The sequence below is a fragment of the Pithys albifrons genome, chromosome 3 (assembly GCF_047495875.1).
Source record: "Pithys albifrons albifrons isolate INPA30051 chromosome 3, PitAlb_v1, whole genome shotgun sequence".
Taxonomy (NCBI): Eukaryota; Metazoa; Chordata; class Aves; order Passeriformes; family Thamnophilidae; genus Pithys; species Pithys albifrons.
Window position 1 is genome coordinate 45,211,294 of NC_092460.1, and position 26,760 is coordinate 45,238,053.

General features: G+C 46.0%; 3 protein-coding genes across 3 annotated transcripts in view; 1 reads left to right on the forward strand and 2 right to left on the reverse strand.

The window, feature by feature from the left end:
- Positions 1-26,760, reverse strand: part of DNAI7 (dynein axonemal intermediate chain 7) — a 113,986-nt gene that overhangs the window by 17,815 nt on the left and 69,411 nt on the right. The window lies entirely within an intron of this gene.
- LOC139669186 (dynein axonemal intermediate chain 7-like) lies at positions 8,500-18,654 on the forward strand. Its single transcript, XM_071549634.1, has 9 exons — positions 8,500-8,508; positions 8,674-8,811; positions 10,054-10,200; positions 11,238-11,341; positions 12,374-12,653; positions 13,034-13,124; positions 14,633-14,799; positions 15,472-15,585; positions 16,120-18,654. Exons 1-9 carry the CDS (start codon positions 8,500-8,502, stop codon positions 16,393-16,395), a joined length of 1,326 nt encoding a protein of 441 aa, XP_071405735.1. The 3' UTR covers positions 16,396-18,654.
- Positions 13,013-26,760, reverse strand: part of LOC139669187 (inositol 1,4,5-triphosphate receptor associated 2-like) — a 70,395-nt gene continuing 56,647 nt past the window's right edge. Inside the window, exons 18-24 of the mRNA XM_071549635.1 lie at positions 25,613-25,754; positions 24,802-24,883; positions 19,514-19,582; positions 19,350-19,414; positions 18,315-18,416; positions 18,078-18,182; positions 13,013-17,072 (exon numbers count right to left, since the gene is read on the reverse strand). Of these exons, the coding sequence (XP_071405736.1) occupies positions 16,829-17,072; positions 18,078-18,182; positions 18,315-18,416; positions 19,350-19,414; positions 19,514-19,582; positions 24,802-24,883; positions 25,613-25,754 (809 nt within the window). The 3' untranslated portion in view covers positions 13,013-16,828. The remainder of the gene's footprint in view (positions 17,073-18,077; positions 18,183-18,314; positions 18,417-19,349; positions 19,415-19,513; positions 19,583-24,801; positions 24,884-25,612; positions 25,755-26,760) is intronic.

Genomic DNA, 26,760 nt, shown 5'->3' on the forward strand with positions numbered 1-26,760 from the left:
GCGAACCCTGCCCCCTCCCCAACAGCGCCATCGGCGCCCGCGGGAGGGGGGCAACAGCCGCAGGAACGCCCGCGGCAGTCCCGGCCCCGGGACCCCCGGCCCCAGCGGTACGGTCCGCAGTGGCGCCGGGGGCAGAAACGGCTGCGATGGTTCCGCCCCCTGCCCCGGGATCCCGGGCCGTAGCGACCCCGGCCCCAGCGGGGCCGGCGGCACCCCACACCGCGGCTGTAACGCCGGCGTTGGTATGGGCAAGGGCAGGAACGGCGGCAGCCCCAACAGGGGTACCCACAGCCCCGGCTGGGACGGCCGCACCCACTGAGACAAGAGTGGCACCGGCCCCGGTTACGCCCGCCTCCCCTTTCGCAACGGCGGGGGCGGGAACGATGGCCTTAGAGTCCCGCCCCTGGGCGTGAGCCTCTCGGGCGGCAGGGGTGGGGACTGGGGTAGCAGGACCCACCTCCTGGGAGGGGCCAGCACCACGACAGAAGGGGTGCCCCTCCCACGGCAGGGGTAGGGACCGAGGAGGTGGAAACCACCCCCTGGGAGGGGCCAACGGGGGTCCGGGCAGCAGGAGCCGCCCCTCGAGACGGGCCTTGGACTGGCCCCCCCCGCAACTGCCCCTGAAGACCCTGCACCAGCCGCAGCCGGGAGCTGGGCGGGGCCAGCGGGCACAGCGAGGGCCCCCCCCGCTCCCCCCGGCCCCCCCCGCTCCCATAGCTGGAGAATGTCCCCAGCGCAGACTGGGAGAAATTAATAAATCCAAATCCTCCACAGTTTCTGCAAGAGAAATCTTTGGGGTATATATATTCTTTTCTTCCCCTGCTTCTCACCCCTGCCCAGTGCCATTATTGGCACGTCTCCTGGTGAGCTCAGTGGTTCAGCTATTAAATTAGTTTCAGAACAACCATTTTTCCTTTAATTTTGCTGCTCTATCAGCATCAGAAATAAATCTGCATATCTTGCCTCTGTCCATTTCTGATCTTTGTGTAAGCACGATAACAGATGGAGCACCAAACTGCTCCTCAGAGATCCATATTTTGGCCAATCTATATCATTTTTCTTAGCATAACCTGGCCAAACCTCCGTGCTTAATTCTGTAAGTTCTTGTCTCGTTAGCTCCCTCTGAGAACCAACCAGATCATACCAATTTCTTAAAATATGTCCCAGAGGTGTATCGTCAGAGACTTCACTACATAAGGAATATAGGACACCCACCTTCTGGGCAAGCCCCTGCTATCAAGGGAGAACAGATGTCTTTCTCCCCCCCTTTCCCACTCCGTAGAACTTTTAACAGTCCTTTACACCATTCAACTTTCCCGGCAGCTGGTGCATGGTAGGGAATATGATACACCCACTCAATACCATGCTCTCTCACCCAGGTAGCAACTAAGCTGTTCTTGAAATGAGTTCCATTATCTGACTCAATTCGCTCTGGGGTGCCATGTCGCCACAGGACTTGTTTTTCCAGGCCTAGGATGGTGTTCCGGGCAGTGGCGTGAGGCACTGGGTGTGTCTCCAGCCACCCTGTGGTTGCTTCCACCATGGTGAGCACATAGCGCTTGCCTTGGCGGGTTTGTGGCAGTGTGATGCAGTCAACCTGCCAGGCCTCCCCGTACTTATACTTATCCCAGCGTCCACCATACCATAGGGGCTTCACTCTCTTAGCCTGCTTAATGGCAGCACATGTCTCACAGTCATGGATAACCTGAGAGATAATGTCCATGGTTAAATCCACCCCTCGGTCTCGTGCCCATTTATAAGTGGCATCTCTGCCCTGATGGCCCGAGGCATCATGGGCCCATCGAGCCAGGAACAGCTCTCCCTTGTGCTGCCAGTCCAGATCTGTCTGTGATACTTTCACTTGCGCAGCTCGGTCTGCCTGTTGGTTGTTGCGATGTTCCTCATTGGCCCGATTTTTGGGCACGTGTGCGTCTACGTGGCGGACTCTCACAATCAGCTTCTCTACTTGGGTGGCAATGTCTTGCCATATATCAGCAGCCCAGATGGATTTCCCTCTGCGTTTCCAATTGGTTTTCTTCCATCGGTCTAACCATCCCCAGAGAGCATTGGCCACCATCCATGAGTCGGTGCAGAGGTAAAGCTTTGGCCATTTCTCTCGTTCAGCAATGTCCAGGGCCAACTGCACGGCTTTAAGCTCTGCAAACTGACTCGACCCACCTTCTCCTTCAGTAGCTTCTGCAACTTGTCGTGTGGGACTCCATACAGCTGCTTTCCATTTGCGATTAGTCCCTACAATGCGACAGGAGCCATCGGTGAAGAGGGCGTAGCGTATTTCCTCCTTTGGCAATTGATTGTATGGTGAAGCTTCTTCCGCACGTGTCACCTGCTCTTCCTCTTCATCTGCTAGACCAAAATTTTCACCTTCAGGCCAGTTCGTGATGATTTCCAGGATCCCAGGGCGATTTGATTTTCCCACACGGGCGCACTGTGTAATCAGGGCAATCCACTTGCTCCAGGTGGCATCAGTGGCGTGATGTGTAGAGGCAGCCTGTCCTGACAACATCCACTTCAGCACTGGTAGTCGAGGTGCCAGAAACAGCTGTGCTTCTGTGTCAATCACCTCTGAGGCAGCTTGAACTCCTTCATAGGCGGCTAGGATCTCTTTTTCTGTTGGGGTATAGTTGGCTTCGGATCCTCTGTAGCCTCGGCTCCAGAATCCAAGTGGTCGGCCTCGAGTCTCACCAGGCACCTTCTGCCAAAGGCTCCAAGACAGGCCATTATTCCCGGCGGCGGAGTAGAGCATGTTCTGTATGTCTGGTCCTGTCCTGACTGGTCCAAGGGCTACAGCCTGAGCAATCTCATGCTTGATCTGGTCAAAAGCTTGTTGCTGCTCAGGGCCCCAGTGGAAATCATTCTTCTTACGGGTTACCAAGTAGAGAGGGCTTACGATCTGACTGTATGCTGGGATATGCATCCTCCAGAACCCTATGGCACCCAGGAAGGCTTGTGTTTCCTTTTTGCTGGTGGGTGGAGACATTGCTGTGATCTTATTGATGACTTCTTTTGGAATCTGATGGCGTCCATCCTTCCACTTCACTCCCAGGAACTGGATCTCTTGGGCTGGTCCCTTAATCTTACTCCGTTTGATGGCAAAGCCAGCTCCCAAAAGGATCTGGATGATTTTCTCTCCTTTCTGAAAAACCTCTTCTACTGTGTCCCCGCACACAATGATGTCATCAATGTATTGCAGGTGTTCTGGAGCCTCGCCCTTCTCCAGTGCAGTCTGGATCAGTCCATGACAGATGGTGGGACTGTGTTTCCACCCCTGGGGTAGTCGGTTCCAGGTGTACTGCACGCCCCTCCACGTAAAAGCAAACTGTGGCCTGCACTCTGGTGCCAGAGGAATGGAGAAGAACGCATTAGCAATGTCAATAGTGGCGTACCACTTTGCTGCCTTGGACTCCAGCTCGTACTGGAGCTCCAGCATGTCCGGCACAGTGGCACTCAGCAGTCTCCATTCTCCATCAGACTTACGCACAGGCCAGATGGGGCTGTTGAAGGGTGAGTGAGTTTTGCTGACCACCCCTTGGCTCTCCAGTTCACGGATCATCTTATGGATGGGGATCGTTCGGTATTGCCGACGGTGCACTGTTGTGGTGGCGATTGGTACCTGCTGTTCCTCAACTTTCAACAGTCCGACAGCAGAAGGACTTTCTGAGAGACCTGGCAATGAGTTCAATTGTTCAATCCCTTCTGTCTCTACAGAAGCCCAAAAGCCCATCTATGCCCCTTTGGGTCCTTAAAATATCCATTCCTGAGATAGTCAATGCCCAGGATACATGGGGCAGCTGGACCAGTGACAATGGGGTGTTTCTGCCAATCTCTCCCTGTCAAGCTCACTTCAGCTTCTAGCACAGTCAACTCTTGAGATCGCCCTGTCACCCCAGAAATAGAAATAGTTTCTGAGCCCACATGTCCTGATGGCATTAATGTGCATTGAGCGCCAGTATCAACCAAAGCCTTATACTTTTGTGGGTCTGATGTACCAGGCCATCGAATCCACACAGTCCAATAGACACAGTTGTCCCATGCCTCTACCTGGCTAGAGGCAGGGTCCCCCTAACACTGGTCTTGGTCATAGCAGTCGGAACCTTTTCTTGCTGAGTACACCTGGGAGGTGCCCTCCTGTGGGTCAGATTCTTGCCCATGGGAAACTGGGACTGCACTTACTCTCACTGACCTTCTTTCATTCTCCTTCAGTTCTTGTACTCGGGCTGCAAGGGCACGGGTGGGTTTCCCATCCCACCGTCCCATGTCTTCTCCATGTTTGGCCAGGAAGTACCACATCTCAGTTCGTGAGGTCTGTCCACTTCCTCTGGTTGGGGGGCGTCTGGCTCTGACTTCAGAGATTCTCATTCGCACTGGTGCCACTTGGAGACTTTCCCCAATTTCCTCTCTGATCGCTTTTACCTCTGCAGGCAGCGTCTTGAGACTCTCAACCAATGTCTCTACAGCAGAAATACGGGCCTGCATTGGGCTGTGGGTCATGCCTTCATATATCCGCAGCTTATTTGCTACAGCGCCCACTGTTTCTTGGTTCTCTTCCCTATACATGGATGCCAGGAAATCGGTGTATTCAGCTGGCCCCATGTGTGAGAGGTTCCACCACATATGTGGTGTGCATCTGACCTTGTCAGGGTCATTATTTGTTTGCCCACCCCTTCCAAAAAGCACTTCCATCATTGCCATCTCCCTCAGTCGTAAAATTCCTTCTTCCATCGTCTTCCAAGTCTTCTTAATGTGATGTTCCTGCAGGATTTCTCTATAAACAAACTTCTCTCTTACACTCATTAGAAGTCGTGCCCAGAGTGAAACGGGCTTTGATTCCCTGACGAACACCTGTTCAATAGCCACATCCTGGGCCAGAGCCCCCAAAAACCTGGCTTCAGCACCATCCAGTTGTAAGGTTTCACCCATAAGGTCCCAAACTCGGATCAACCAAGTCAGAATGGGTTCTCCCGGGTGTCAAACAATGCCTTTTCGCAAACCACGGAGGTTATCAAGTGACAATGACTCAGTGACGATCTCAGGCTCTGGCTCTGCTTGCTGTGAAGGTGCAGCGGCCCCCTCATCATCTGCTGGACGGACTGGTTTGGTCTTATATTTCCTTTTCTGGATAGGGGCAACTTCCATAGGCTTGGACTGTCCTCCTGGTTTAGCCTCGTCCTGCGTCACTGTGACGTCAGGGGTTTTATTCTCTTCCTTTTTCCCCATCACTGCGATGTCAGGGGTTTTGCTCTCTTCCTTTTTCCCCCTCACTATGACATCGGGGGTTTGACTCTCTTCTTCTCCCCCCTGCACTGGGCTGGATTTCTGAATGAGTTCTTGAAAAAACCTGGCCCTGGCCCTATCTTCAAACATGAGGTATACCATTATGATACAACTTTGAATAGCAACCATAAAGAGCAAGATATCTCTGGCATCCAGGGAGAATTTAAACATCCCAAAAGCCGTTGTAACAGACTTAAAGGGGGAGTGGGCGAGGGGTTGGGAGAAAACACTCCCCTTTGTTCCTTCCCAAGGGTCAGTACTATTATCACTAAATCCCCAGAGGTTGCAGCTTAGGTGATGGCAGGAAAACAGCCTTGACAACACCATCCAAATGACACCCACCACAGGCATTGAATTCATAGCACCATAAATCCAGAGTAAGTACTCAATAATAATTGCGGCTATTTGAGTTTTACTCATTGATTTGTTGATAAGACTTAAACCTGCCGCTCCTTTTGGCATGAATTTGTACCAACAAAAAGCCAATATATTATACGGGATGGTCCTGATGAACCCTGAACTCAATACACACATGGTGCCACAAGAACAGTTATCCTTCTTTGTTTACAAGCCCCAAACGTTGGGCGCCAAAAATATGTCCTGGTTTGAGGAGAAAAACCAAAATGTTTACCCACAAGCGGGGGAGGGGGCCTTCTCCACAATAATCACGCCACTCTTTATCAGATTTAAGAAAAGGAATTTTAATACAAGAAGGATAACTGTCCCTAACTGCTATAAATATATATATATATCAATATATGCAGGTATAGGTATAACTATAAACAGACCAAAGCAAACCACTTCCCCAACACCACAGAGGAAAAACAAACAAAGCAACAACTCCCACAAACAACAATCGCCACAACAAGTTTCCTTCGGGAGAAGAGTTATACTTATGGCAGTATCAGTGTCACAGCCCGGCTGGCGGCAGGGTGAGTTCCCAGATGAACTCTGTGTCTCTTGTCCCAAATGAAGAAAGAAAGTTGAAAGTGGGGAACCGCCGCATGTCCTGGAAAGCAGCTGCAAACTTCTCTCTCCCGGGTCACTGCCCCAGCCGGGGCGGGCAGGCCGTGACAGTGCAGGCGGTGGTGAGACTGGAGTAGAGGCCGGGACCCCAGATGCAGGAACCAGGAGAAACAGCCGCAGCGAGGAGAAAAGCTGCGGCTCAGCCAGAAGCCCCAGCAGTGCCAGCAGCAGGAGCAAGAGAAAAAAAAAAACAGCTTCCCTCCTCGGCAGCACACACACTGCCCCCCAGTTCCGCCGAGCTACGAAGGAAAAAAAAAAGTCCCCAAAACCAAAAGAGACAACCTGCCCCCACCTAAGCGATCAGCAGTTAACTACTTCTTTTTGTTAACTGCTGGCATGGGCAGTTAGTGGCAGGGGAGAGAATTTACATAATAATTCCAAATTACAACAATTTCCTTGGTGTATTTTTTCATCAATACCTTGCATTTCAACCCAAGTTTAGGTTGCTGTCACTCTTAGGCTCCAGCATGTGGAGGAAACCATGCAGAATATCATGTTTATTTTCTCAGGTGCACAAAAAAACAGCCTTCTTTGCCCCACTCATAAACAGTAATCTTGGCTGGGAATTAATTTTGCAGTTTAGATCCACTTATCACACATTTTCATGTGTATCGTCACTCAGAAATCTGTGAATTCTGTGAATTACAGGACAAAAATCAGTGTTCTAATTTGGTTCACTTGTTACATGACAGTAGATTTTTGTCTTTTATTTTTATAAACTGTATACCCAGACCACCAAGAATTAATACAATAATTTCTGAGAAATCCAAGTTTAAAATATAGTTATTTTAAAATTAGGCAGGAGGTTGAATAGTGGACTGTCTGAAGTTGCAATGAGGATTTTGTAACAGAAAAAAAGAACTCTTTGTTACTTGTCTTTTGAATTAGATGCTTCCAAATGCCAAACTTACCCCAAAATACATTTCCTGGTATTTCCTAAAACGTTCTATCATGAAAATGAGCAGAAAATTGCTGCCGTTCTGGGGGCTTTGTTGACTCGGTGTGTTCTAAAATTTTAATTCAGGGATCACATTAGAAGGGCAAACTTACAGAATGTGTTAAAACATCCCAGAATGTATTAAAGTGACACTGACATTTGTTTTCTTCTCATTTATTGCAAACATTAAGGCTGGTGGCAGAAAGGACAAAGGCAAAAAAGCAGCATTGCTGAAGGCCCAGCAAGGTACTGGTGCCCTCATTTATGGGAGTGTGGTGGGCAAATCACTCCTTTTAAATAAATGTACAGAAATTGGTATCTCTGTCTCACAAACACAGGGGATTCCTCTCCCTTTTCTGGTGTGGGCACAATTCTATGTTACTTGATGGCACATCTCACTTGTCTATCAGAGCAATTCTCTAATTTTTTCTACTGCAATTAAGACCTTGGGAAGAAGATGGGGTAGTTCCATAGATGGAATGTTTTAGTACTGTGAGTCAGATTAATTTGACTCACGTAGAAGATTTCTGTGCAATGGTAGATGTTTATGTTGCTCATTTTATGATCATTTTGTTAGCAACAAAATCATTTGTCTGGTTTTATTAAGCAAAATATAATGATGCTCTTGATCTTGTTTCCCACCCTTCAGATGAAGCTGAACGAGAAGCAGCAAGACTTGAGAAGGAGAGACTGTATCGAGAGCGCCTGGAAAAGCTGGAGGCAAAAGTGAGTTTGTACCCACTGAAAAAAGCGAATCCTCTTTCTAAACCTGACCCAAGGTCTGGAAAACATTGGTAATTTAGTGTAAGAGTAGGAATTCATTTCCTTGTGTACTTACTGTTGGGAAGAATATCGAGGGAATTTTCCAGCTCGGATTAACTTAGTCCTAAAATCTGTTCAGGGCACTGGAAAGTGAGATCCCACTAATTGAGTTGGATTAGTAATGAAATAAAATGCATGTAAAGTCAAAGAAAGTGGTGCTGATTTTTTACTTCCACACTGTTCTTTCACTGAGCAAATGTTTGGCTTAGTGTTGCTTTGATTGACAAAAACAGATGAGAAAGTCTTACCTGGTTTTGATACATGTAAATACATTAAATTTTGTGATATGTGATACTCCAGTTTGAATAAATGCCCCTTTTATTTTCCATTTCCCTTATGCTTAGAGTTGAATGTATTTCTTGTGTTCCCCAGAATTACATTGGGCAAGAAAATGTGGGCCACTCACTTAAGAGTTGGACTCGATGATCCTTGTGGGTCCCTTCCAACTCAGAATAGTCTGGGATTCTGTAATTCTTCTCCTGGCTGAGGTGGGGTTGGAACCCCAGTGAGGTGCAGGTGTGAATGTGCCACTGTAATTGGCTTTTCCCTGTGATTCCAACAGCCCCTGTGCTGAATCCTCTGTCCCTGCTCTGCAGTGGCAGCGCTACCTGAGCTGTGATGGGAGCCCTGACCCGACGGTGCTGCGGGAACTCAACACCTTCCTGAGCTTGTGGCGTGAGGAGCAGGATGAGGATGTTCAGCTTGTGATGGAGAAGGGGGCCCAGGTGCTCAAGGTAAGTGTTAAAATGGTGTATTTTGGGCTTAACACAGCCTTAACCCTCCAACTGGTTTTGCTTCTTTTTGTGGCTGTAACCTTCAAAACCTAAAGGTTTTACTGGAGTTTTAACATTTTTTTATTGTTAACCCTAGTAAGATTTCTATTAACTTTAAAGATGCTTTTAAGGGATTTAAGTGCAGTGTTTCTGCACTGAGCTCTAACATGCCAACATCCATCTTGCTTTCCATTTTAAACCTTGAACCAGAGCATATAAATTCACAGAATCCCAGACTGTTCTGAGTTGGAAGGGACCCACAAGGCTCATCGAGTCCAACTCTGAAGTCAATGGCCCATACAGGGGATTGAACCCATGACCTTGGCATTATTACCACCAAGTTTTAACCAACTGAGCCAATCTCGGAAGTATTTGTGTCATATATAAATGTTTTGGTGGGCAACAGCCTCATTTTGTACCCCTTGAACCAGTGAAATGTCCTGTAAAATCAGGAGTTCCCAAAATTGATGTTTACCAACAGGAGTTACCAAGCCAAGCAATTTGGGCCTGCTCTGTAAATGTAGGATTTTATTTTCACTTCAGTGTAGAATTTTAGGATTTTATTTTGATTTATGCTGCCTTTTTCAGAAAGTGAAATGGGGTCTTCCAGGAATGGAGGGGGAAAGTTTCATGTGTAATACAGGTGTCCTTGGGCTGGTTTGGTTCTGAGCTTTATTTTCTGTCTAGCAGTGCCTCCTGGGTGCTCCAATTTTGTCTGAGCCAGCGGGGAATGTGCAAGTCCTTCCCAAGAATTTCAACTGATAGCTGATAATAATTACATTAAAATGTAATTTCTCTATGTCTTTATTTATTTAGGATTCCACAGTTGAGATTATTGCCACTGAAAAATATGGTTGCAGCCATAAACTTTTCATTAACACTAATTTTGGCTCAAAAGGCTTCATCATATGACCAGTCCAGGTCAATAAATGATCTGTGACTGCAAGCCAAGATTTCACAGCCCACAGGTCAAGGAATGAAGGAACTGGAGGAAAGGAATGGATCTTTGGATCCTGGAATTTCTTGCACTGTGTCTCTGTGAGAAATGCTGCCTTAGCACAGTTTTAGAGTTGTTTATTTCTGACTTAAGATCTTTTTAGGTAGAAAGGCAGCAAATTTGCTTCATCTTTGATGCCAGAACACAGAGCAGATTAAGGGTGGTGTCAAAACAGAGATCCTTTTCCCACATATAATGTCTTCCAGTTAATTGAGAACTTGCAGCTTCTTTTGATGGACACACCACCACCTGAGATGGCAGAAAAAGAAGCAGTCCAGTACCAGGAATCCATTCTGGAATTGCAGACTCTGCTGCGGCACAAGTACAATGGAGCTACACAGCAGCTGCTGAAGGTGAGATCCACTGCTCTGGAGTTGGGATTTGTGCTGTGCAGCCAAGGTCAGCTCCAAATGTCTTGTTGGGATGGCTGTGTATAAACACATCATGTGTGTAGCACATTCCAGACTTGGAATTCTCCAAAACTCCTGAAAATCTGACCTTTGTTGGTGAAATTCTCATCATTAGGTCGCTAAAGATTAAATTATTGTGAGATTTGGAGATGCTGTGAAAGCAAGGCAGGATTCTGAATGAAATTTGTTTCCTGCTTTGCCTCAGTGACACTACAAAAAAAATTGCAAATGTGAAAAAGTGATAAGGTTGCCTTGTGCACATTTTTTTAATACAAAATATTTTCTAAACTAAGATCTTGGGAAGAGTGAAGGGTATTTAAACAAGGAAAGGAAAAGTGCTTGGGAATCAGTGCATGTATCTTGCATTTTCAAGTGTATTAATCATATATATAAGTATGTGTAACAAAAGAATCTTGCTGGAGGAAACAAAACCAGGAGAAATAGTAAAGGAAATGGTGCACCAGTTGTGTGTTCATAGTCAAAGTCCTCAGCAAATTAAGAAATGTTAAATTCTTGATTGTCTTTACTGAGTTTAGGATTAAACTCCTAAAGTAATTATCATTTCTCAGGTTTTATACTGCCTAAATTGTAAAATAATCTGGGCAATGAGTCCATTGTTGCTTAGTAAGTACTTTTTTTTCTTTTATTATTCCTTGTCCTGAGGAGTATCTTTGAGGGCACATGATTAAGGGAAACAGGCAGTGCCATTGAGGTAATAATGTCAGAACCCAGATCTGGGCAGTATTTGGCTGACAGAATTTATGAAATCAGAGGAAGAAAAAGAACATAGTTCACATTTTAGCCAAGAAATTTGAGTTTATAACTGTTGTGTTTTAGTACATAAATACAACACAGCCGGGCTGGTGCATTTTCAGTCTTACATGTATTTTTTTATTTTTATTTATTCAAGTGTAAATGTAAGTAAATCAAAGTGATAGAAATAAGAAAAAAAATTATTTAATTGGCTTTTTTCTTTGTAGACAGCTAGTATGTATGAAGACTCTGAAACTGGAAATATGCAGGCAGTCATAAAGGATAAAAATGTTACTTTCTGTATTTGGGTCAATCTGAAGAAGAAAGTAAGGTACAGCACTCTGAGATTCTTCATTTGAAATGAGGCCTGGCCTTGTCTATCAAAGCTGAGTAAACACCAAGAACCAATTGCTCATAATCTTTACCATATATAAATATGTCTAAATTTTTATCTTAAAATGCAGCTGTAGAACCAGTTACTGTTGGACCAAATTTTGAAGAAAAACAATCAAACTTATGCAGAGCATTGGAATTCCTTTGAAGTGATGTTTCTTGGTGATGCATTAAATGTTTTCTACACTGATACTGTGGCTTGCAAAGCAGTGACTGAGGCTTTGTGCTCAATTCTGTGTTAGATAAGAAATCCTAGAGCCTGGGATGCTCCATAGTGGGTTTTGAATCAAAGATTTGGGGTTTTATTTGATTGCTATTTAAGTGTTAGACTTTTCAAACCAAGATTTTGGAGCAGACTTCCTGTTTCCAGTCCAAAAATAAGAGGAATAAAAGGAGTTTACCTCGACTAAGGGCCTGTTGCTGTAAGCTTTGCTAAGATAATTCGAAAGCTGAGGAATGTCACACTGACCTTTAGGAGGAGCCCACCTTTGTTCAGCATAGAGGTGCGCTTCAAATAGTCACCCAACAATTAAAACTTGAATGTCCCTTTACCAGAAGATTCTTAGAACTTGTGAGCAGCTGATCTTACCCAAAAATAAGTGTTATTTGAATTATTTTGCAAGGTGCTGAGGCTGATGTAACCCAGACAGCCGGTGGCTTCACCTGTATAGGATTTGCCCTTGAGATGAGTCAGCTGTACCAGGACTGTACTGTATAGAAGAGCTGCCATCTGATTGTGCCTCACTGTCATCCTGTCAAGACATTCTTTTGCAGCTCCTGCTGCCTTTAGTGCAGTTCTGGCTTTGCTGGGAGGTTCTCACAGACAGCTGTCAGTACCAGTATCGTGACATCCCACTCTGTTTCTTACGCAGTGCAACAAGTCACAAAAGAGATTTGAATATGTCTGGAGAAATACAAAAGTGAGTGCTGCCAATCTAACTTTTTTTTTCTTTTCAACTGTCATTCCCAGGTTCAAAAGTCACATGTTCACTGATGCCCAGCATGGATTTGATCTGCCCAAGTCCCTGGCTCTGAGCAGTGTTGCTGTTCGCATTCTGCACACTCGCTACGACCATGTGTCTCCCCTTTGGCTGCTCTGCCAAGGGCTGCCAAACCTGGAAACCTTGGAGAGCAAAGAGGCAAGTGAGCACCCAAAAGACAGTGCAGAAGAACCAGGAGAAGAGGGAAAGAAACCCAGAGAAGAACCCAGTGTAGGTGCTGGAGAAGAAACAGGTCCTGAGGGGAGAAAGGTACGGCCAGACCCTCCCAGGGGACATTGCCTATTGCTCTTGTGAAGTCGAGGCCCAGTCCCAGCCTCTTAGTGAGGGCTGTGCAGGAGAGGCAAAGTCTGCAATGTTTTATAGGGGGAAGGGCAAGTTAGAGGAACTTGGGTGGGTGGGAGATGAGGAGTAGGATCAAGGCATGGGGAAAGGGAGGGAAGGGAAAGGGAAGGTGAAGGAAGGATAAGAGGGAAGGAGGAGTGGAGTTGACAGTGGGGTGGGGGATGGCTGGGGCAGAGAGTGGGGTCGGTGGGGGGAAGAGGGGCAGGGGAAAGAGGGGCGGGGGGAACGGGGCGGAAGGATCCCCCCCGTAACCCTTTCCCACCCCATTCATCCTGCCTTCTCTGCAGGTGCAATCCTTCAGGAAAGAACAGCACAGTACCATTGCTACAGGGGAGGACACTGAGAGGAAATCAGCCATCTCAGACAGATCATCCCAAGGTCATTGCTTAGCTTTCATCTGCAGCATAACAGGGAATTTGTCCCCACACTTACGTTCTTTTATTTACTGTTTATGTTTCTGTGCAGATGCAGTTTCTTCCCTTTCTGTAGTTTCTGTATTATTATGGAGTGTATGTTTCTGGGTGAGATGCACAATATCTTTGCATCTCCCAGGCTCTCTGGTGAGCCTGACTCCCTGAGAAATAAAGGTACTCAAATGCATATAGTGTTTGCCATTTCAGTGTTGTAGAGTGTTCCTTGGTGTTACCTAATTGTGTGCTTAAAGCAAGATTCATATGACCCTCTGTTAAAACAAGGCCTAATTCGAGGAAATAAAGCAGTTTATCTGGCCCACACAAATTATCAATTTCTTCAGCATTGTTTGTGTCATGCTTTGGTTTCATAACTGAGTTTTCTGGTAGAATAGACTGAAATAAAAAACTGCAAACTATTACCATTTTTTGTATTATTTTTTTTAAAGGAAATTGAAGTGCAAGTTACCACTGTGACTGCTATTAAAATGATGGTTTTTTTAAATTCTTGTAACTTTTGTTCCTCAGAATAACTTCAAAAGGACACTGTGGTGTTGTGTGAATACAGTAGAATAAAACACCTGCATAATGCAATTAAATATGACAAGAAATTATCACCATTTCCCCTTGGTTTCTTTAAAAAAAGCTTGAAGGCAGTTTGTATAGATAGTTGTCATTTTTTGACATGATCTCACTCTCTCAAAGCAACTTTCACAACACTTACAGTAGCTGTTTTTACAGTACTGAACATTTTTTCTTCATTCTTGTCAACAGTAACTTCTCTCTCCTGTAGCATCCCATGTGGTGTTTTATGTGGGCTTGCTTGTTTTGATTTCTTTAGAAAAATATTTCTAACCATTTTTGTCCATGGCACTGATGCCTCAATGACATTTTCCAATTAGTTAAACCTTAAATTCAAACACGAATGTACTATATATATAAGTACTTATGCATAGAAAAATATGAATTATCTTTGTTAGCTGAAAACTGTGTTTCATGATAAATCCTTCTTACACTTCATAATTATGATCTGTCTTTCCCCTTCACCTTTATTTATTTTAGGTGCCTCTCTTTATTTGCCTCATTTCTGTCTCATCAATACAGTCTCACCAATCCTGTCCACAACCAACTCTATTACATGCCTTGGCCTTTCTTCTGTGGTTAATAACGATGTGACTTGTTTTACCACTAAAACCTTCTTCCTATATAAAGCATTTTGAACTGGCTACAAGTTCAGAACACAGAGTAACCTGTTTAAAAGCTCACTGCCAGGACAAGAAGTGCTTTTCAATGCCCAGTGAGTTCTCTTTTCCCCACATTTCATTTACCTGGTAGAAGGTCTGTGGAACACCAGCAGATGGGGCTGGAATGCTGCAGAGTGTGAAGCACTTCAAGTGCAGAGCAAACAGCAGTGGGAAATTTCAGTGTCTTGGTTTGAGCACAAAGTCAACTCTTGTTGTTTGGGTTGTTTTTCAGAAGGGGATCTGCGGCTGCAGGAAGAGACAAGAAACAAAGCAGAGGCACCAGCAGAAGCTGAAAATGTTGACTTGAAGCAGTTTGTGCCAGTGGGTGGTGTGTTCCACATCGATGCCCTGCAGATTCCACCTCAGGTCATAGAAGTCAGGGACTGGAGCATGGTGGAGGTGAGTGAGGGAAGAGATCCCAGCCATGCAGGTCTCTTCCCTGTCATCCCTGGAAAGCTCTTCCTGAGGTGTGTCCTCACTGTCCTCGTGCAGCATCCACAGTTCCTTGAGCAGCAGATTAAAGGACAAAGTTTTTTAGATCGTTTTTCTTGGCCAACATTTGGAGCAGCTGAGGGGACCTGTGTGGTCACTGTGAGCTCAGTCAGTGCTCATCAGCATGGCCAGCACAGATCCCTGTGCTGGAAAATCCTCTTGGCCAAAGTAAAATCAGAAGATTTTAGTTTTTCATAGGCTGGTCACAAAATGACAGCAGGTTCAGTTCAGTCCCAGGCTCTACAAGACACTTGAGGATTGGAGTCACTATGTCCTACTTTTCCACTGCTGGAGCCTGGGGCAGTGCTAACCTACATCAGAGATTTGAAACCCTTTAATAAGCAAAATTCCCACTAAAAGCAAGGAAGCAGGACTGGGGGTGATAGATCAAGAGGCTGTGGGCTGCTCACTTTCTTTTTGCTCTTCCTTGCCTGAAGAGCTGCAGTGCAGAACATACATGTGCTCTGCCAGCTGAGCCAGTGGATTTTGGATAAAAGAAGCTTTTCCTTACATTTGTAAAACACAGGGAAAGGGACTGACAGAAAGAGAGGTTGCCTACCTTGTGTTTTTGCCTTCCAGGCTGCCCTGGCAGAACTCAAGGCCTACCAACAGATGGCTCTGGTGGCATCTGCCTTTGCTTTTGCCTCCAGCAAGTGGAATGGAGCAGCAGGCCCAGAGCACGTGGTGTTCCAGGTGGGTGGGTTTAGTTTACTTTCATTTGCTCCCTGCTGCAAAGGAGGGAATGAGCAACTCGGGTGCTGATTTGTTTGTACCTGTGAACTACAACGCCTGGTTAAAGCTTCTCCCAGGACAGACAAATGGCTGTAGACAAAGAACACACCTTTCTGGTGAGACCTTGAGGAGCTTTCTCACTCTCTAGTTAAATGCACAGGACCCAAAAATATTTAGCCTAATACTTGATCTCAGGAGTAAAAATTAAAATAAATTATGCCTAAAGTACTAATTACTAAAATAAATTATGCCTGTTGCACCTACCTAGGAGTCAGAAGCAGCAGCAGGAGAGCCCAAACCTTGGATTTTGGAGGCAAAATAGAGGGAAGATGTTGGTGTTTATACAGTACCTGGTTGCCAGTCTCTTAGGAACAGAGAGTTAATATTAATACTGGTTTAGGGGGTTTGTTTCTATATTATACTCACAAGAATTTTGAATTTCACACTAGAATTTATACTCTGGCAGTGGCACAGTCCATTTTTTTCCTGAAATAGGTAAGTGAGCATCTTGAAGCGGATTCTGTCAAAGACAGCAACTGGTCCCTTTATATGTTCGATGGTCAGAAAGCACAAAAGCTCAAAATCACTGAAAGCAGTGAAGCTTTTTCAGAAGAGCTGGAAGAAGATTCTGAATTTCATTCCACACTCTACCATCAGCTTAAGGATTTTGCCAACAAAGGAGCAATGGAGAGAGTGGAAGCAGCCAGCTTCCTGTTCAGTGATGTTGTGGATCAGCTACTCCTTGCTACAAGAGTTTTAACATACTCTTAAATACTACATTTTTCTTTGAAAGCTTTATTATCAAAAGTTCTCAAAGTTACATTTTAAGTCTTGAGTCTTTTTCTCTTCAATCATTGAAACAGCTTCAATGACTAAAATGCAAACATTTTCTCTCTGTTCGAGCAAAATAAGTTCTTCATTCTCTTGTGGCAAAGACCACTCAGTCGTATTTAGTATTAGCTCCTTCTGAATTGTCAAGTTGAACAGAACAGAGACCCTTTTAGCTACTTACAGATGACTTTTGTCAGAAAGTGGAGGGAAAAAAATATATATATACTTTTTTCATTTCAAGTCATGCTTTAAAGAAGAAAAACCAATCTCCCCAAAAATACCCACAACCCAAGAGAGCAAAATCCAGACCTGTAACCTTAAATAAACTATGTCAGCTGCTTGGAAAGTACAACTACAGGAGGCAGAACCTTTGTTATATGGGCGGAAGCCCGTTGTGTTGCAGTCTTGTGTAGGGCCACAGCAGCTGCTGTAGTGATGTCCATGAGTCCCCAGGCCCTACAGGCTCTGCAGCTGCAGGTCTCTGCAGGGACAGCCCTTTGAGGAAGCTGGTGAGGGCAGCCAGGAGCACCAGGATGGAAACAGAAACCCAGAGGGTTTTGTTGGTGTTGGAAAAGGAAGCCTTGAAGTGGGACGTCCACAATGACACAGAGTTGTACCTGGGGAGGAGAGCAAATAGAGCAGCTCAGTTTTCCTTCAAAACTTGGATGCTCCTCCCACCCCACCTCAAAAAAACCCTAAACTAAAAAAAAATGCCAAACCACAGAGATCTTGGTCAAAAGTGACAAGGTTGGTACTGGAGGTTGTGTTCTGGGTTTCATAGAGTTGATTGGGTTGGAAAAGACCTCCGAGATCATCAAGTCCACCCCTTGGTCCAACTCCAGTCCCTTTACCAGATCATGGCACATCTTCAACAAAGCAAGTTTTAGGTGGCTCCCCAACTTTCAAGTGTACCTCTGCTCCCTGTAGCCCACACTGTTCCTGAAGAGCATTCACAAAAACTGCCTTGAAAGGTTATTTTTTGCAGAAAGCACTGAAAGTTCTGGCCTTTTGCTGCTTTCCATCGCCTTGGTGGATCCCTGAGGTTAGGAGCAGTCTTACCCTCCCTGCCTATCCCAATCCTGGACTTCTCATGGCATTGGTACCTCTATCCTTTATGAAACAACAGAATATAGTACATATTTGTCCTTGCTGCCTTAGTTTCACACACTGCATAACTGCCTCCCCCTCAGTCAGAAATGCTTCCAAGGGGGGGTTAGCATTCTGTGTTCAGGTGGAATAAATGGTTCTGTTCTCCCCTGCAAGGCAGGGGCTTCCAGGGGCTACTCCTGCAGGACAACACTCCTCCTTGAGCTGAAATAGTCAGAGGCAGTAGCTAGGCTACTCTAGAGCTGGTCTGGGGAACTGCTTGTGTCATCCTCCATCATTTTTACAACATCACACAATAGCATGACCAAGTAGCTGAGCTGTAACAGCTCCCACAGAGGGGTCAGCACGAGGCTCCTCTTTCCCTCAGCATTCAGGATTAGTAATGAGTTCCTGGAGAGTTGAGTCTCTGCCAGCCAAGAACACTCACAGTGGTTTAAGTGGGCATTAACAACCCAACCACTTCCCTCTTCCACACAAACATTGTTTTAACTCATGAGGACTGTGAGAAGACTTACGCTGACTCCAGGGTCGACTTGGAGGAACATTTCCCTTTCTCAGAGACACTTTCCTTCCTGGTTGGTTGTTCCTGCACTTCAGTGGGCGATTCTGCCTGCTCATTTCTGTAGGAAAGGGTCAGCAGTTCCAGAGCTTTGTCATCAAGCTAAATGCACAATAGCTGGCATTTTAATGTTCATTAAAACCAACCCAAGCCCCCCTGCTCACACCTTGGAGGAGGTTGCTGTTGGACTTACTTTGCTGCCAAGTGCTCCTCTTCATGCTCTGCCCAGGAATAGGTGCTGAGGAATCGCTGCAGCGACGGGCGCTTCTCGTTCTGCTTCGCCCCCAGTTTCCCCCTGGCACAGTTGAAACAAAGTTGCCTGAGTTTCCCCATCAGATATATTAGCAGGAAGTTAGAAATTTAGCAGAAGCCGTGCAAAAATAACTTTCAGAATTAGTTGCCTGAAATTCTGGTCATTAACAAAAAAACAAAAACAAAAAAACACACACAAAAAAGAAAAAACCCAAACAAACAAAACAACACCCCCCCCCTAAAAAACCCAAAATCACGCCCAAACCCAATCCCCCCTCAAAAACAACACCCCCTCAAAAACAATAGAAAAACAAATCCCCAAACCCCTAAAACCCCCCCAAAACACAACCTCCCCAAAAACAAAACAAAAAACAAAACTCAAAAACCAAAACCCCCTCAAAAAAAAAGAAAAAAACCACCAAAAAACACCTACAAAACCCCCCAAAACCAAAACAACCCCTCAAAAAAACTCAAAAAAGCAAACAAAAACAAAACCAAAAAAATAAACAACCATCCCCCAAAATTAAAAAAACCCAACAAAAAGAACAACAAAAAAACACCCTCACAGACCCATTAATGGTTGATACTTAGATTTCACATCTTAGTTCTAAAAGCAAGAAAGTTGAAATACTTTAAAAACATTAATAAATTAAAAAGGGCAGCTGTAATACTTAGTCACAAAGGCTCATTTTCCTGTTGCAGCTCATAAAACTAATGGGAAAGGCATAGCCTAAACATTGTCACACCTTGAGATTGGCTCAGTTGGTTAAAACTTGGCTGTAATAATGCCAAGGTCATGGGTTCAATCCCTGTGTGGGCCATTGACTTCAGAGTTGGACTCGATGAGCCTTGTGGGTCCCTTCCAACTCTGAATAGTCTGGGATTCTGTGAGATGCCCCATAAGCTGCTTGCTGCAAGCACAGGCAGAGCTAAAAAAATATTTCCCCCTTTTCAAAGGCAAAGCCATGGAACTTACCAACTGCTGGATCTCCTGTTGAATCTCTCACTGCGTTCGTCTCCATCAGGGTCGTGCAGTTGGGCCTGGAGAAGGCCGTTCACTGCCTGGCATTGTCCTGCTTCAGCCCAGGCAGTTTGGAGAAGATGAGACCCCTCCCCAGCCCTCTGGGAGCCCCTCCTTACCAGTGGCACCCCAGTCCCAGCACTCCTGGGCACTGTGGCAATGCTGACTCTCCGCAGGGCTGCCGAGGGCTGCACAAAGGAGAAGCATTACTGGCTCTTACCAAGGAACCATTGCACCACTCACTGAGCACATCAAACACCAGCTGCTTTTATACAAGCTGTATTAAAATAGGAGGTGGTGATACTTGGCTTGAAGTGACACACAAGGAATTGTAAAAGTGCAGCACCATTTTTTGCCCACAGGCAGAGTGGGGCTGGTTACACAGCTCCCAGCTAAACAGCAAGACTCAATGTGCCTAAAGTCCCCTAATGCTGCTCACAGGAGTTCCTATAGTTGATTTGACTATTTTCTTTTCCATATTTCTGTGCTAAACCCTTCTTTAACCCAATGAGAGAACTAGATCTTAACCACTGAGTGAGAGCCTGACCATTTGAGCTTCTGTGAATACCTCCTCATCTCTTATGGGGGACCTTGGAAGGTTGGTGGGATGACTGAAGAAGATCCTCATGTTTGATGCCATCAGCCCATATCTGTGACAGAAAACCACCAAGCCAAGCATGTAGCAGAAAACCAGCACACAGCAAAGCAAAGGAAAACAGAAACATGCTTAAAAACTCAAGGCTCCTGCAAGGATTTTACTGGGGTGTGAGTCTGTCTTTTTGGTTTTTAAAAATACAAATCCTATTTCTCAGAAGAATTTAATGCTTCTCTGGCAAATCCACAAGTGCACAGCACCATCTGAAATCCTGGCTGCCGTGCCACCTGCTCAGAGAAGGGAATTCAAGCCCCCTGCACTTCAGGGGGCTGTAATTTGTGTTTAGAAAAGAGAAGGCAATATCTGTAGAGAGCAGTCAAAGCTCAGCTACCTACAAATAGCTCCTTCAAAGGCTCCAGTGTGAGCAAGCACCCAGATTTTTGCTCACAAGGAATAAGATGAGCACCAACACATGCAATGCACTTTTTTGCAGGCCACAATGTTCCTGTATACCTGCAAAGGTCACACACTCACTCCAAGATCCATTACAGTTTACATAAAAGTCTAATATCAGCGACTCCTTTTTAAAACTGTTAATAAATTATTATTTCATCCAAGCTTCATCTCTAAGGGTCTGTCTGGCAGGTGCTAGAAGGGAGTTTTGCCAGTTACCTCTGTCTCCAAGGGAAGCAACTCTGATGGAGTGCAGCATGTTTGGATATAGAATCATAGAACGGATTGGGTTAGAAAAGACCTCCAAGATCATCAAGTCCAACCCTTGGGCCAACTCCAGTCCCTTTACCAGATCATGGCACTCAGTGCCACGGCCAAGCTCAGGTTAAAACCCTCCAGGGATGGGGAATCCACCCCCTCTCTGAGCAGCCCATTCCAATGCCTGAGGACTCCCTCTGCAAAGAAGTTTTTTCTGCTCTCCAACTGCAATTTCCCCTGGCAGAGCCCGTGCCCCCTTGTCCTATTGCTGAGTGCCTGGGAGAAGAGACCAACCCCCACCTGGCCAGAACTTCCCTTCAGGGAGTTCTAGACAGTGCTGAGGTCACCCCTGAGCCTCCTCTTCTCCAGGCTAAACACCCCCAGCTCCCTCAGCCTCTCCCCACAGCACTTGTGCTCCAGTCCCTTCTCCAGCCTTGTTGCTCTTCTCTGGCCCCGCTCCAGCCCCTCAATCTCCTTCCTGAACTGAAGGGCCCAGAACTGAACACAACACTCAAGGTGTGGCCTCCCCAAGGCAGAGTCCAGGGGAAGGGTCACTGCCCTGGGCCTGGTGGCCACTCAAGGTTTGATCCAGGCCAGGATCCCATTGGCCTTCTTGGCAACCTGGGCACACTGTTGGCTCATGCTGAGCTTCCTTTCCCTCAGTTCCCCCCAGGTCCCTTTCTGCCTGGCTGCTCTCCAGCCACTGTTCCCAGCCTGGAGCGCTGCAGGGGGTTGTCGTGGCCAAAGGGTAGGACCTGCACTTGGCCTTGTTGAACTTCATCCCATTGCAATCAGCCCATCTCTCCAGTCTATCCAGATCCCTCTGCAGAGCCCTCCTGCCTTCCAGCAGGTCGACACTCCCTCCCAACTTGGTGTCATCAGCAAATTTGCTGCTGATGGACTCGATCCCCTCATCTAAATCATCAATAAAGATGTTAAACAGGACTGGACCCAACACAGACCCCTGGGGAACACCACTGGTGACTGACCACCAGCTGGATGCAGCTCCATTCACCAGCACTCATCATCATTAGGAGTGAGCACTACATTTCTGCAGAAGTCTGAGCTCAGGATTATCATGTGGACATTGGTTCCCATTCATGGTTTGCTTCTAGCACACATTTTCAAGTTACCAACATCCAGGTTACACAATCTTAAGATGGAACAGAGGTACAGTGTCAAGATACACCCATTTTTAAGGTCTTTACCTCAAACCTTACTAGTGCACAGATCATCACTTGACTATAGCCATGGGGCTTGGCTCAGTAAATAAAAGTGTTACTGGCACCAGCATGACAGAGCAGATGATTAAGAACACAGAAAACTTGCATGTTGCATTGCACATTTTAGTGTGTGCCTTTCACTGACTCCAGTTTGACAGGATTATCTGTATAAATGTTATCCATCCCCTTCAAAGGGCCTCAAAGAGCAGGTTTATCTATGTAAAAGTTCTCCATCCCCTTCAGAGGGCCCAAAAGAGGAATAAAACATTGAAATGTGGGTGTGCAGTTTCTCCTCATGTTCCTCTCAGCTGCTCCACTGTGGTTCTGGGCTGAAGTCTTATCACACCACAGGGAAAACCAATATCCTGTTAAGACTTTTCATGTGTCAAGGGAGGCACTGTAGGGGTACTATCCCTCCTCTTCCTCTTTTCATCCTGGATAATTCCAGCTTGCTTGTTCAATTGTTAGATTGGTCTCTCTTTATGGATGACAATACAGGATGAAACGGAGGTTTAAAGGCTTAAGGTTCTAATGAGTTGTGATGAACTGCACCCTCTGTTGAAGAGGGCTGTTGAACAGATTAAAAACAAACCTCTCTCCAAGCAGAGAAGGTATGAGGCCAAGTCCAAAAGAACTGCAAACCATAGCAGCAAGTGATTACCCCTCAAACATCCCCACAGAGCCCAGGAAACCCAGCAAAGGAGAACAAGAGGAGTCCAAAGCTCCTGGTCACTTGTGAGAGCACCCAAATGTTCCCAACATCAGCAAATGCCTTTTTCTCCTCCTCACTCCCCCACCATCAGAGCTGGGCTGTGCTTGCAAGACTCTGCCCCAGCCAGATGGATGTTTCCTCTAATGCAAATTGGGGCTATTTTTATTATTATTTGAATTCTCTCAAGCCAAAGGAAGTACAGCACTGCATTTGCCTTGGTCAGGTCACTGGGTCTGCAGCAGCACTGGGCAAGGAGGTGGTGGAAAATAGCATGTTGGAGAGGAATCAAGAGGAACCTAAAGGCCTTCTAAAACTTCTACACAGCACTCAGAGAGCCAGAAAGCCCCTTGCACCATCAGGAACTGACTAAAGCAATTTATTACTCCACATGCCCCAGCTAATCACATGGTCAGTGGTTTCTGATTGCAATGAAAGAACATCCTCAATTCAGTTTTGAAAAATACTATTAGGATTGTGCATTCCCATGGATTACACTTAAACACAAACCAACAAGAAAAAAGAGCACATTCTAGATTTTCTAACACAATCTGTGTGTCCAGAGAATGGTTCTCCCTCCTCATAAAAGGACTGTCTAAAGAAGGTCCTCCAATACATTCCTAATCACTTTGCCCCCCTCCATCCCCTCGATTAACATAATAATCCAAGGATTCTCTATCACAGCAGACAAATTCTGGCCACAGCCTTGTGTAACTCCTCCCAAAGAAGCACTAACATTTGGAAGGCCTGTAATCTGGTTTTTAGAGAGTGCGATACAACTTCCATGCTTATAAATCAAAACAAGCAGAAAAAGCCCAAGCTTCACTTGACTCTCTCAAATGCTCCTTCATTAAACAGCCCTCAGGCTCCTATGGTGACAATGCTTCAAAATCAGTAATGAGTTACTTGCGTGCTGAAAGACTCAAGCTGCTCAAATATATCTGCAATGGCAGTGTAATAAAACTCCAAAGAAAACTAGGGAGGCTCTTCCTATTGAACAAGGATATTCAAAATTTCCCTGCCAGTTTTTAGAACAGCCCCTGGACACAGCCCCTTTGCCTTCTCTTTGGGACAAGCTTTAAACTTTTTATTTTCCCCCTTTACAATAGTCACATGGAAAGCAAAGCTTATATTGAAAAATGATAGCAAGGATGGAAAATGGCATTTCTGAGCCCAGCTGGAATTTCAGCAAGCTCCAAAGCAGTGAAGCACAGGTGCTTCAAACACCTTTGCAAGGCTGTGGCTTTCCAGAAGGACTGGATAGAGCAAGAACCCTTCAGATTACCCTCTGTAAGGTGACTTAAGCAGTAGCACAAGCTGGGGGTTCTTCACCTGCTCCAGCCCAAGCAAGCAGTGGGTTGAAACCACAGGCAGTCCCCACCACTCTTACTTTCTATCCTCACTGCTCTTTCTGCTTTGATTTGCTGCTACAGCTGGACCAAAGGTTATTATTTAAATATTGTTAAATGTTTAGTGCCAAAGGTTATTTCCAGGTTCACGTAAACCACTGAGCAGGATTCTTCCATCATCACCACCAACACTGGAGTGTGTAAAGCTCTTTGGAATGCTCTGTGAGGCAGAGCTGAGGTGTGGAGCTCAACAGTGATTATTGTGGCACAACTGGGCGTGCTGAGCTGCAGCTCATCGTGCTGTTGCCACAAGAAAACTGACTGACAGCTCAAGCTGTGGATGCAAAATTCAAGGCAGCAGAGAAGGCATAGCTGAGTACAGCAGCTGAGGGGAAGCTTTCACCCAGCAAAGGTGGCATTTCTCAGCTCTGACATGGTGCCCATGGGAGAAACAGCAAAGAAAGGCAGCACTCCCAACTAAAGCATCCTGGGGCTCCTTCCAGGTGGAGGAGAGCAAAGCACTCAGACTTCCCTGGCAGAACTGAGTATTACTGCACTGTCTCAAGCCTTGAGACCCCATTTAAAATGCTCCTCAGCTCAAAGAATGCCCCAGTTGCACATGAACACCAAGACATTTAGATTTATGACCACGGTATTCCTGAAGCATGCCCAAAAAGGAGGGCACAGCCCAGGCAGCTCCCTGCTGGCTGCTGCCACCTCCATCCACCTGGCAGCAGAGCTGATTTACAGCTCAGCAACCTGGAGCTGAATGCCTGAACCCACTCAAACCCACATGTGGGGCAGCAGAGACAGCACTCACCTCAGTCAGTGAAGAGTCCATCACTGTAATGGAAACAGGAAGGTCTGAATCACTGGAGTCACCAGCAGAGCATATTTTCCACCTGGCAACACACACTTGATTTGCATCTTGCCCAAACAACAGTGAGATGTATTGCCCATTTGCCTTAAGCACATAACAACTGAAGTCACCACTATCTGTATCCTCAGTCAGCTGATCTCTCAGAGAAAGACAAATTCATCACTCACATCAATCCCTCCTCCCCCAGACAGCAAGAACCACCACCAGGCCTTTTCCCAACCTCCTCCACACTGCCACAGAAAACCAGTGGCAAAAGCTTCAGGAGCTGTTGAGTCTTTTGCTGCAGACTGCCTGTCTCTGCACCTTCAGGAACATCCTTATCTTTTAAAATATTCACTGCAATTCTTTCCAGCTTTCATAATCTTCAGCAGTTCAGCCTCTAGTTTAAAGATCTAAGGAGGCAGCTTGGTAAGCAGAGATCACAGAATTCCTGCTCTAAACTCTGCAAAGATAAAGAAGTGACTCCTCAAAGCCAACAGGATTTTGGCATCTAATGGAAGCACCAGTTGTGAGGTAAACATGGAAAATAGACAAGAATGCCTAATTCATGCCTCGGTTCTCCAGCATGAAGTGGAAACACCATCTCTGTATTTGGCTGATTACCAGCAGTTCCAGCACAGAGTGTTAATATTTGTGGACAGAAGCAAAGCTGATCACCAAGTGTCCAGCACTGCCCACTAAAGGCCCTGCTGTTGAATTCAGCACATCCCATGGGCTCCTCCACCCCCAGGAGGTTGTTTCTCCCTCTTACTTGTGTTCCTCTGATGTCACATCTGCCACGTGTCCCAGCTCTCCCCTTGCCAAGGTGCAGCTGCCAGAGCTCTGCCTGCCAGGCTGATCCCAGCTGTGCCCAGGAGGGTTCTTTGGGCAGGAGGTCTCCAAGTTCAGAGCATCTGTTCGGACAGACAAGCGAGAAGAGAGGTGGCCATTGGCAAAGTTAGTCAAAAACTGACATGCAGCTACATCTCAACTAATCAAGCAGCAGAACAACCCAACAGATTCATAACCAGGTCACTTCCCTCTTGGTATGAAGGCCATAGGCTACGTGGCCTCAATGATTTTTGCAGATGGAGACTTTGCGGCACCTGGGGATGGGCACTTTCCATCACTCAGGTTATAGAAACAGCTTTCTGGTAGTGCATTATTTTGTGTAGCAGAGGGGGCCAGGAACTAAATAATTCTTTCTTACATCAACACTTGAGTGGTGCAAGGTGAGAAAACCTGCCTTATTTGCTTTGGTATCACGGGAAGTTGCAGGAACATTCCCAGCTGGCTCAGTGAAACAGCCCTTTCAGAGCAGCAGAGGGCTCTTATAAGAACATGCAGGAAAGAAAGGTTGTCTTCTATTTCCATCAGTATGGCCTAGAATTAAATTTGACATTCACAGGCTATTAGTCTATTATTATGATCTCTATTTAGGTTAGCTATATGGAGGAAGTTCTTCACTGTGAGGGTGGGCAGGCCCTGGTACAGATTGGGCAGAGAAGCTGTGGCTGCCCCATCCCTGGGAGTGTCCAAGGCCAGGCTGGATGGGGCTCTGAGCAACCTGGGCTAGTGGAAGGTGTCCCTGCCCATGGCAGGGGGAAGGAACATGACAAGATTTAAGGCCCTTTCCAGCCCAAGCCATTTTATTTTCTGTCTATTATGATTTTATTCTCAGTAGTTCTGTTACCTGTTCAAGCTTTTAAACCAGGACTGGCCTCAGCTCAGCAGCAAAGGAGCACTTGCTGTCTCAGTGGGAATGGGAAGAACAAGACTAGAGCCCTATTGCTCTTGTCAGGAATATACTTGGATGTGTGATTTATCCTGAGAGTTACTTGAGCTTTTCGTAGAATAGAATGGATTGGGTTGGAAAAGACCTCCGAGATCATCAAGTCCAACCCTTGGGCCATCTCCAGT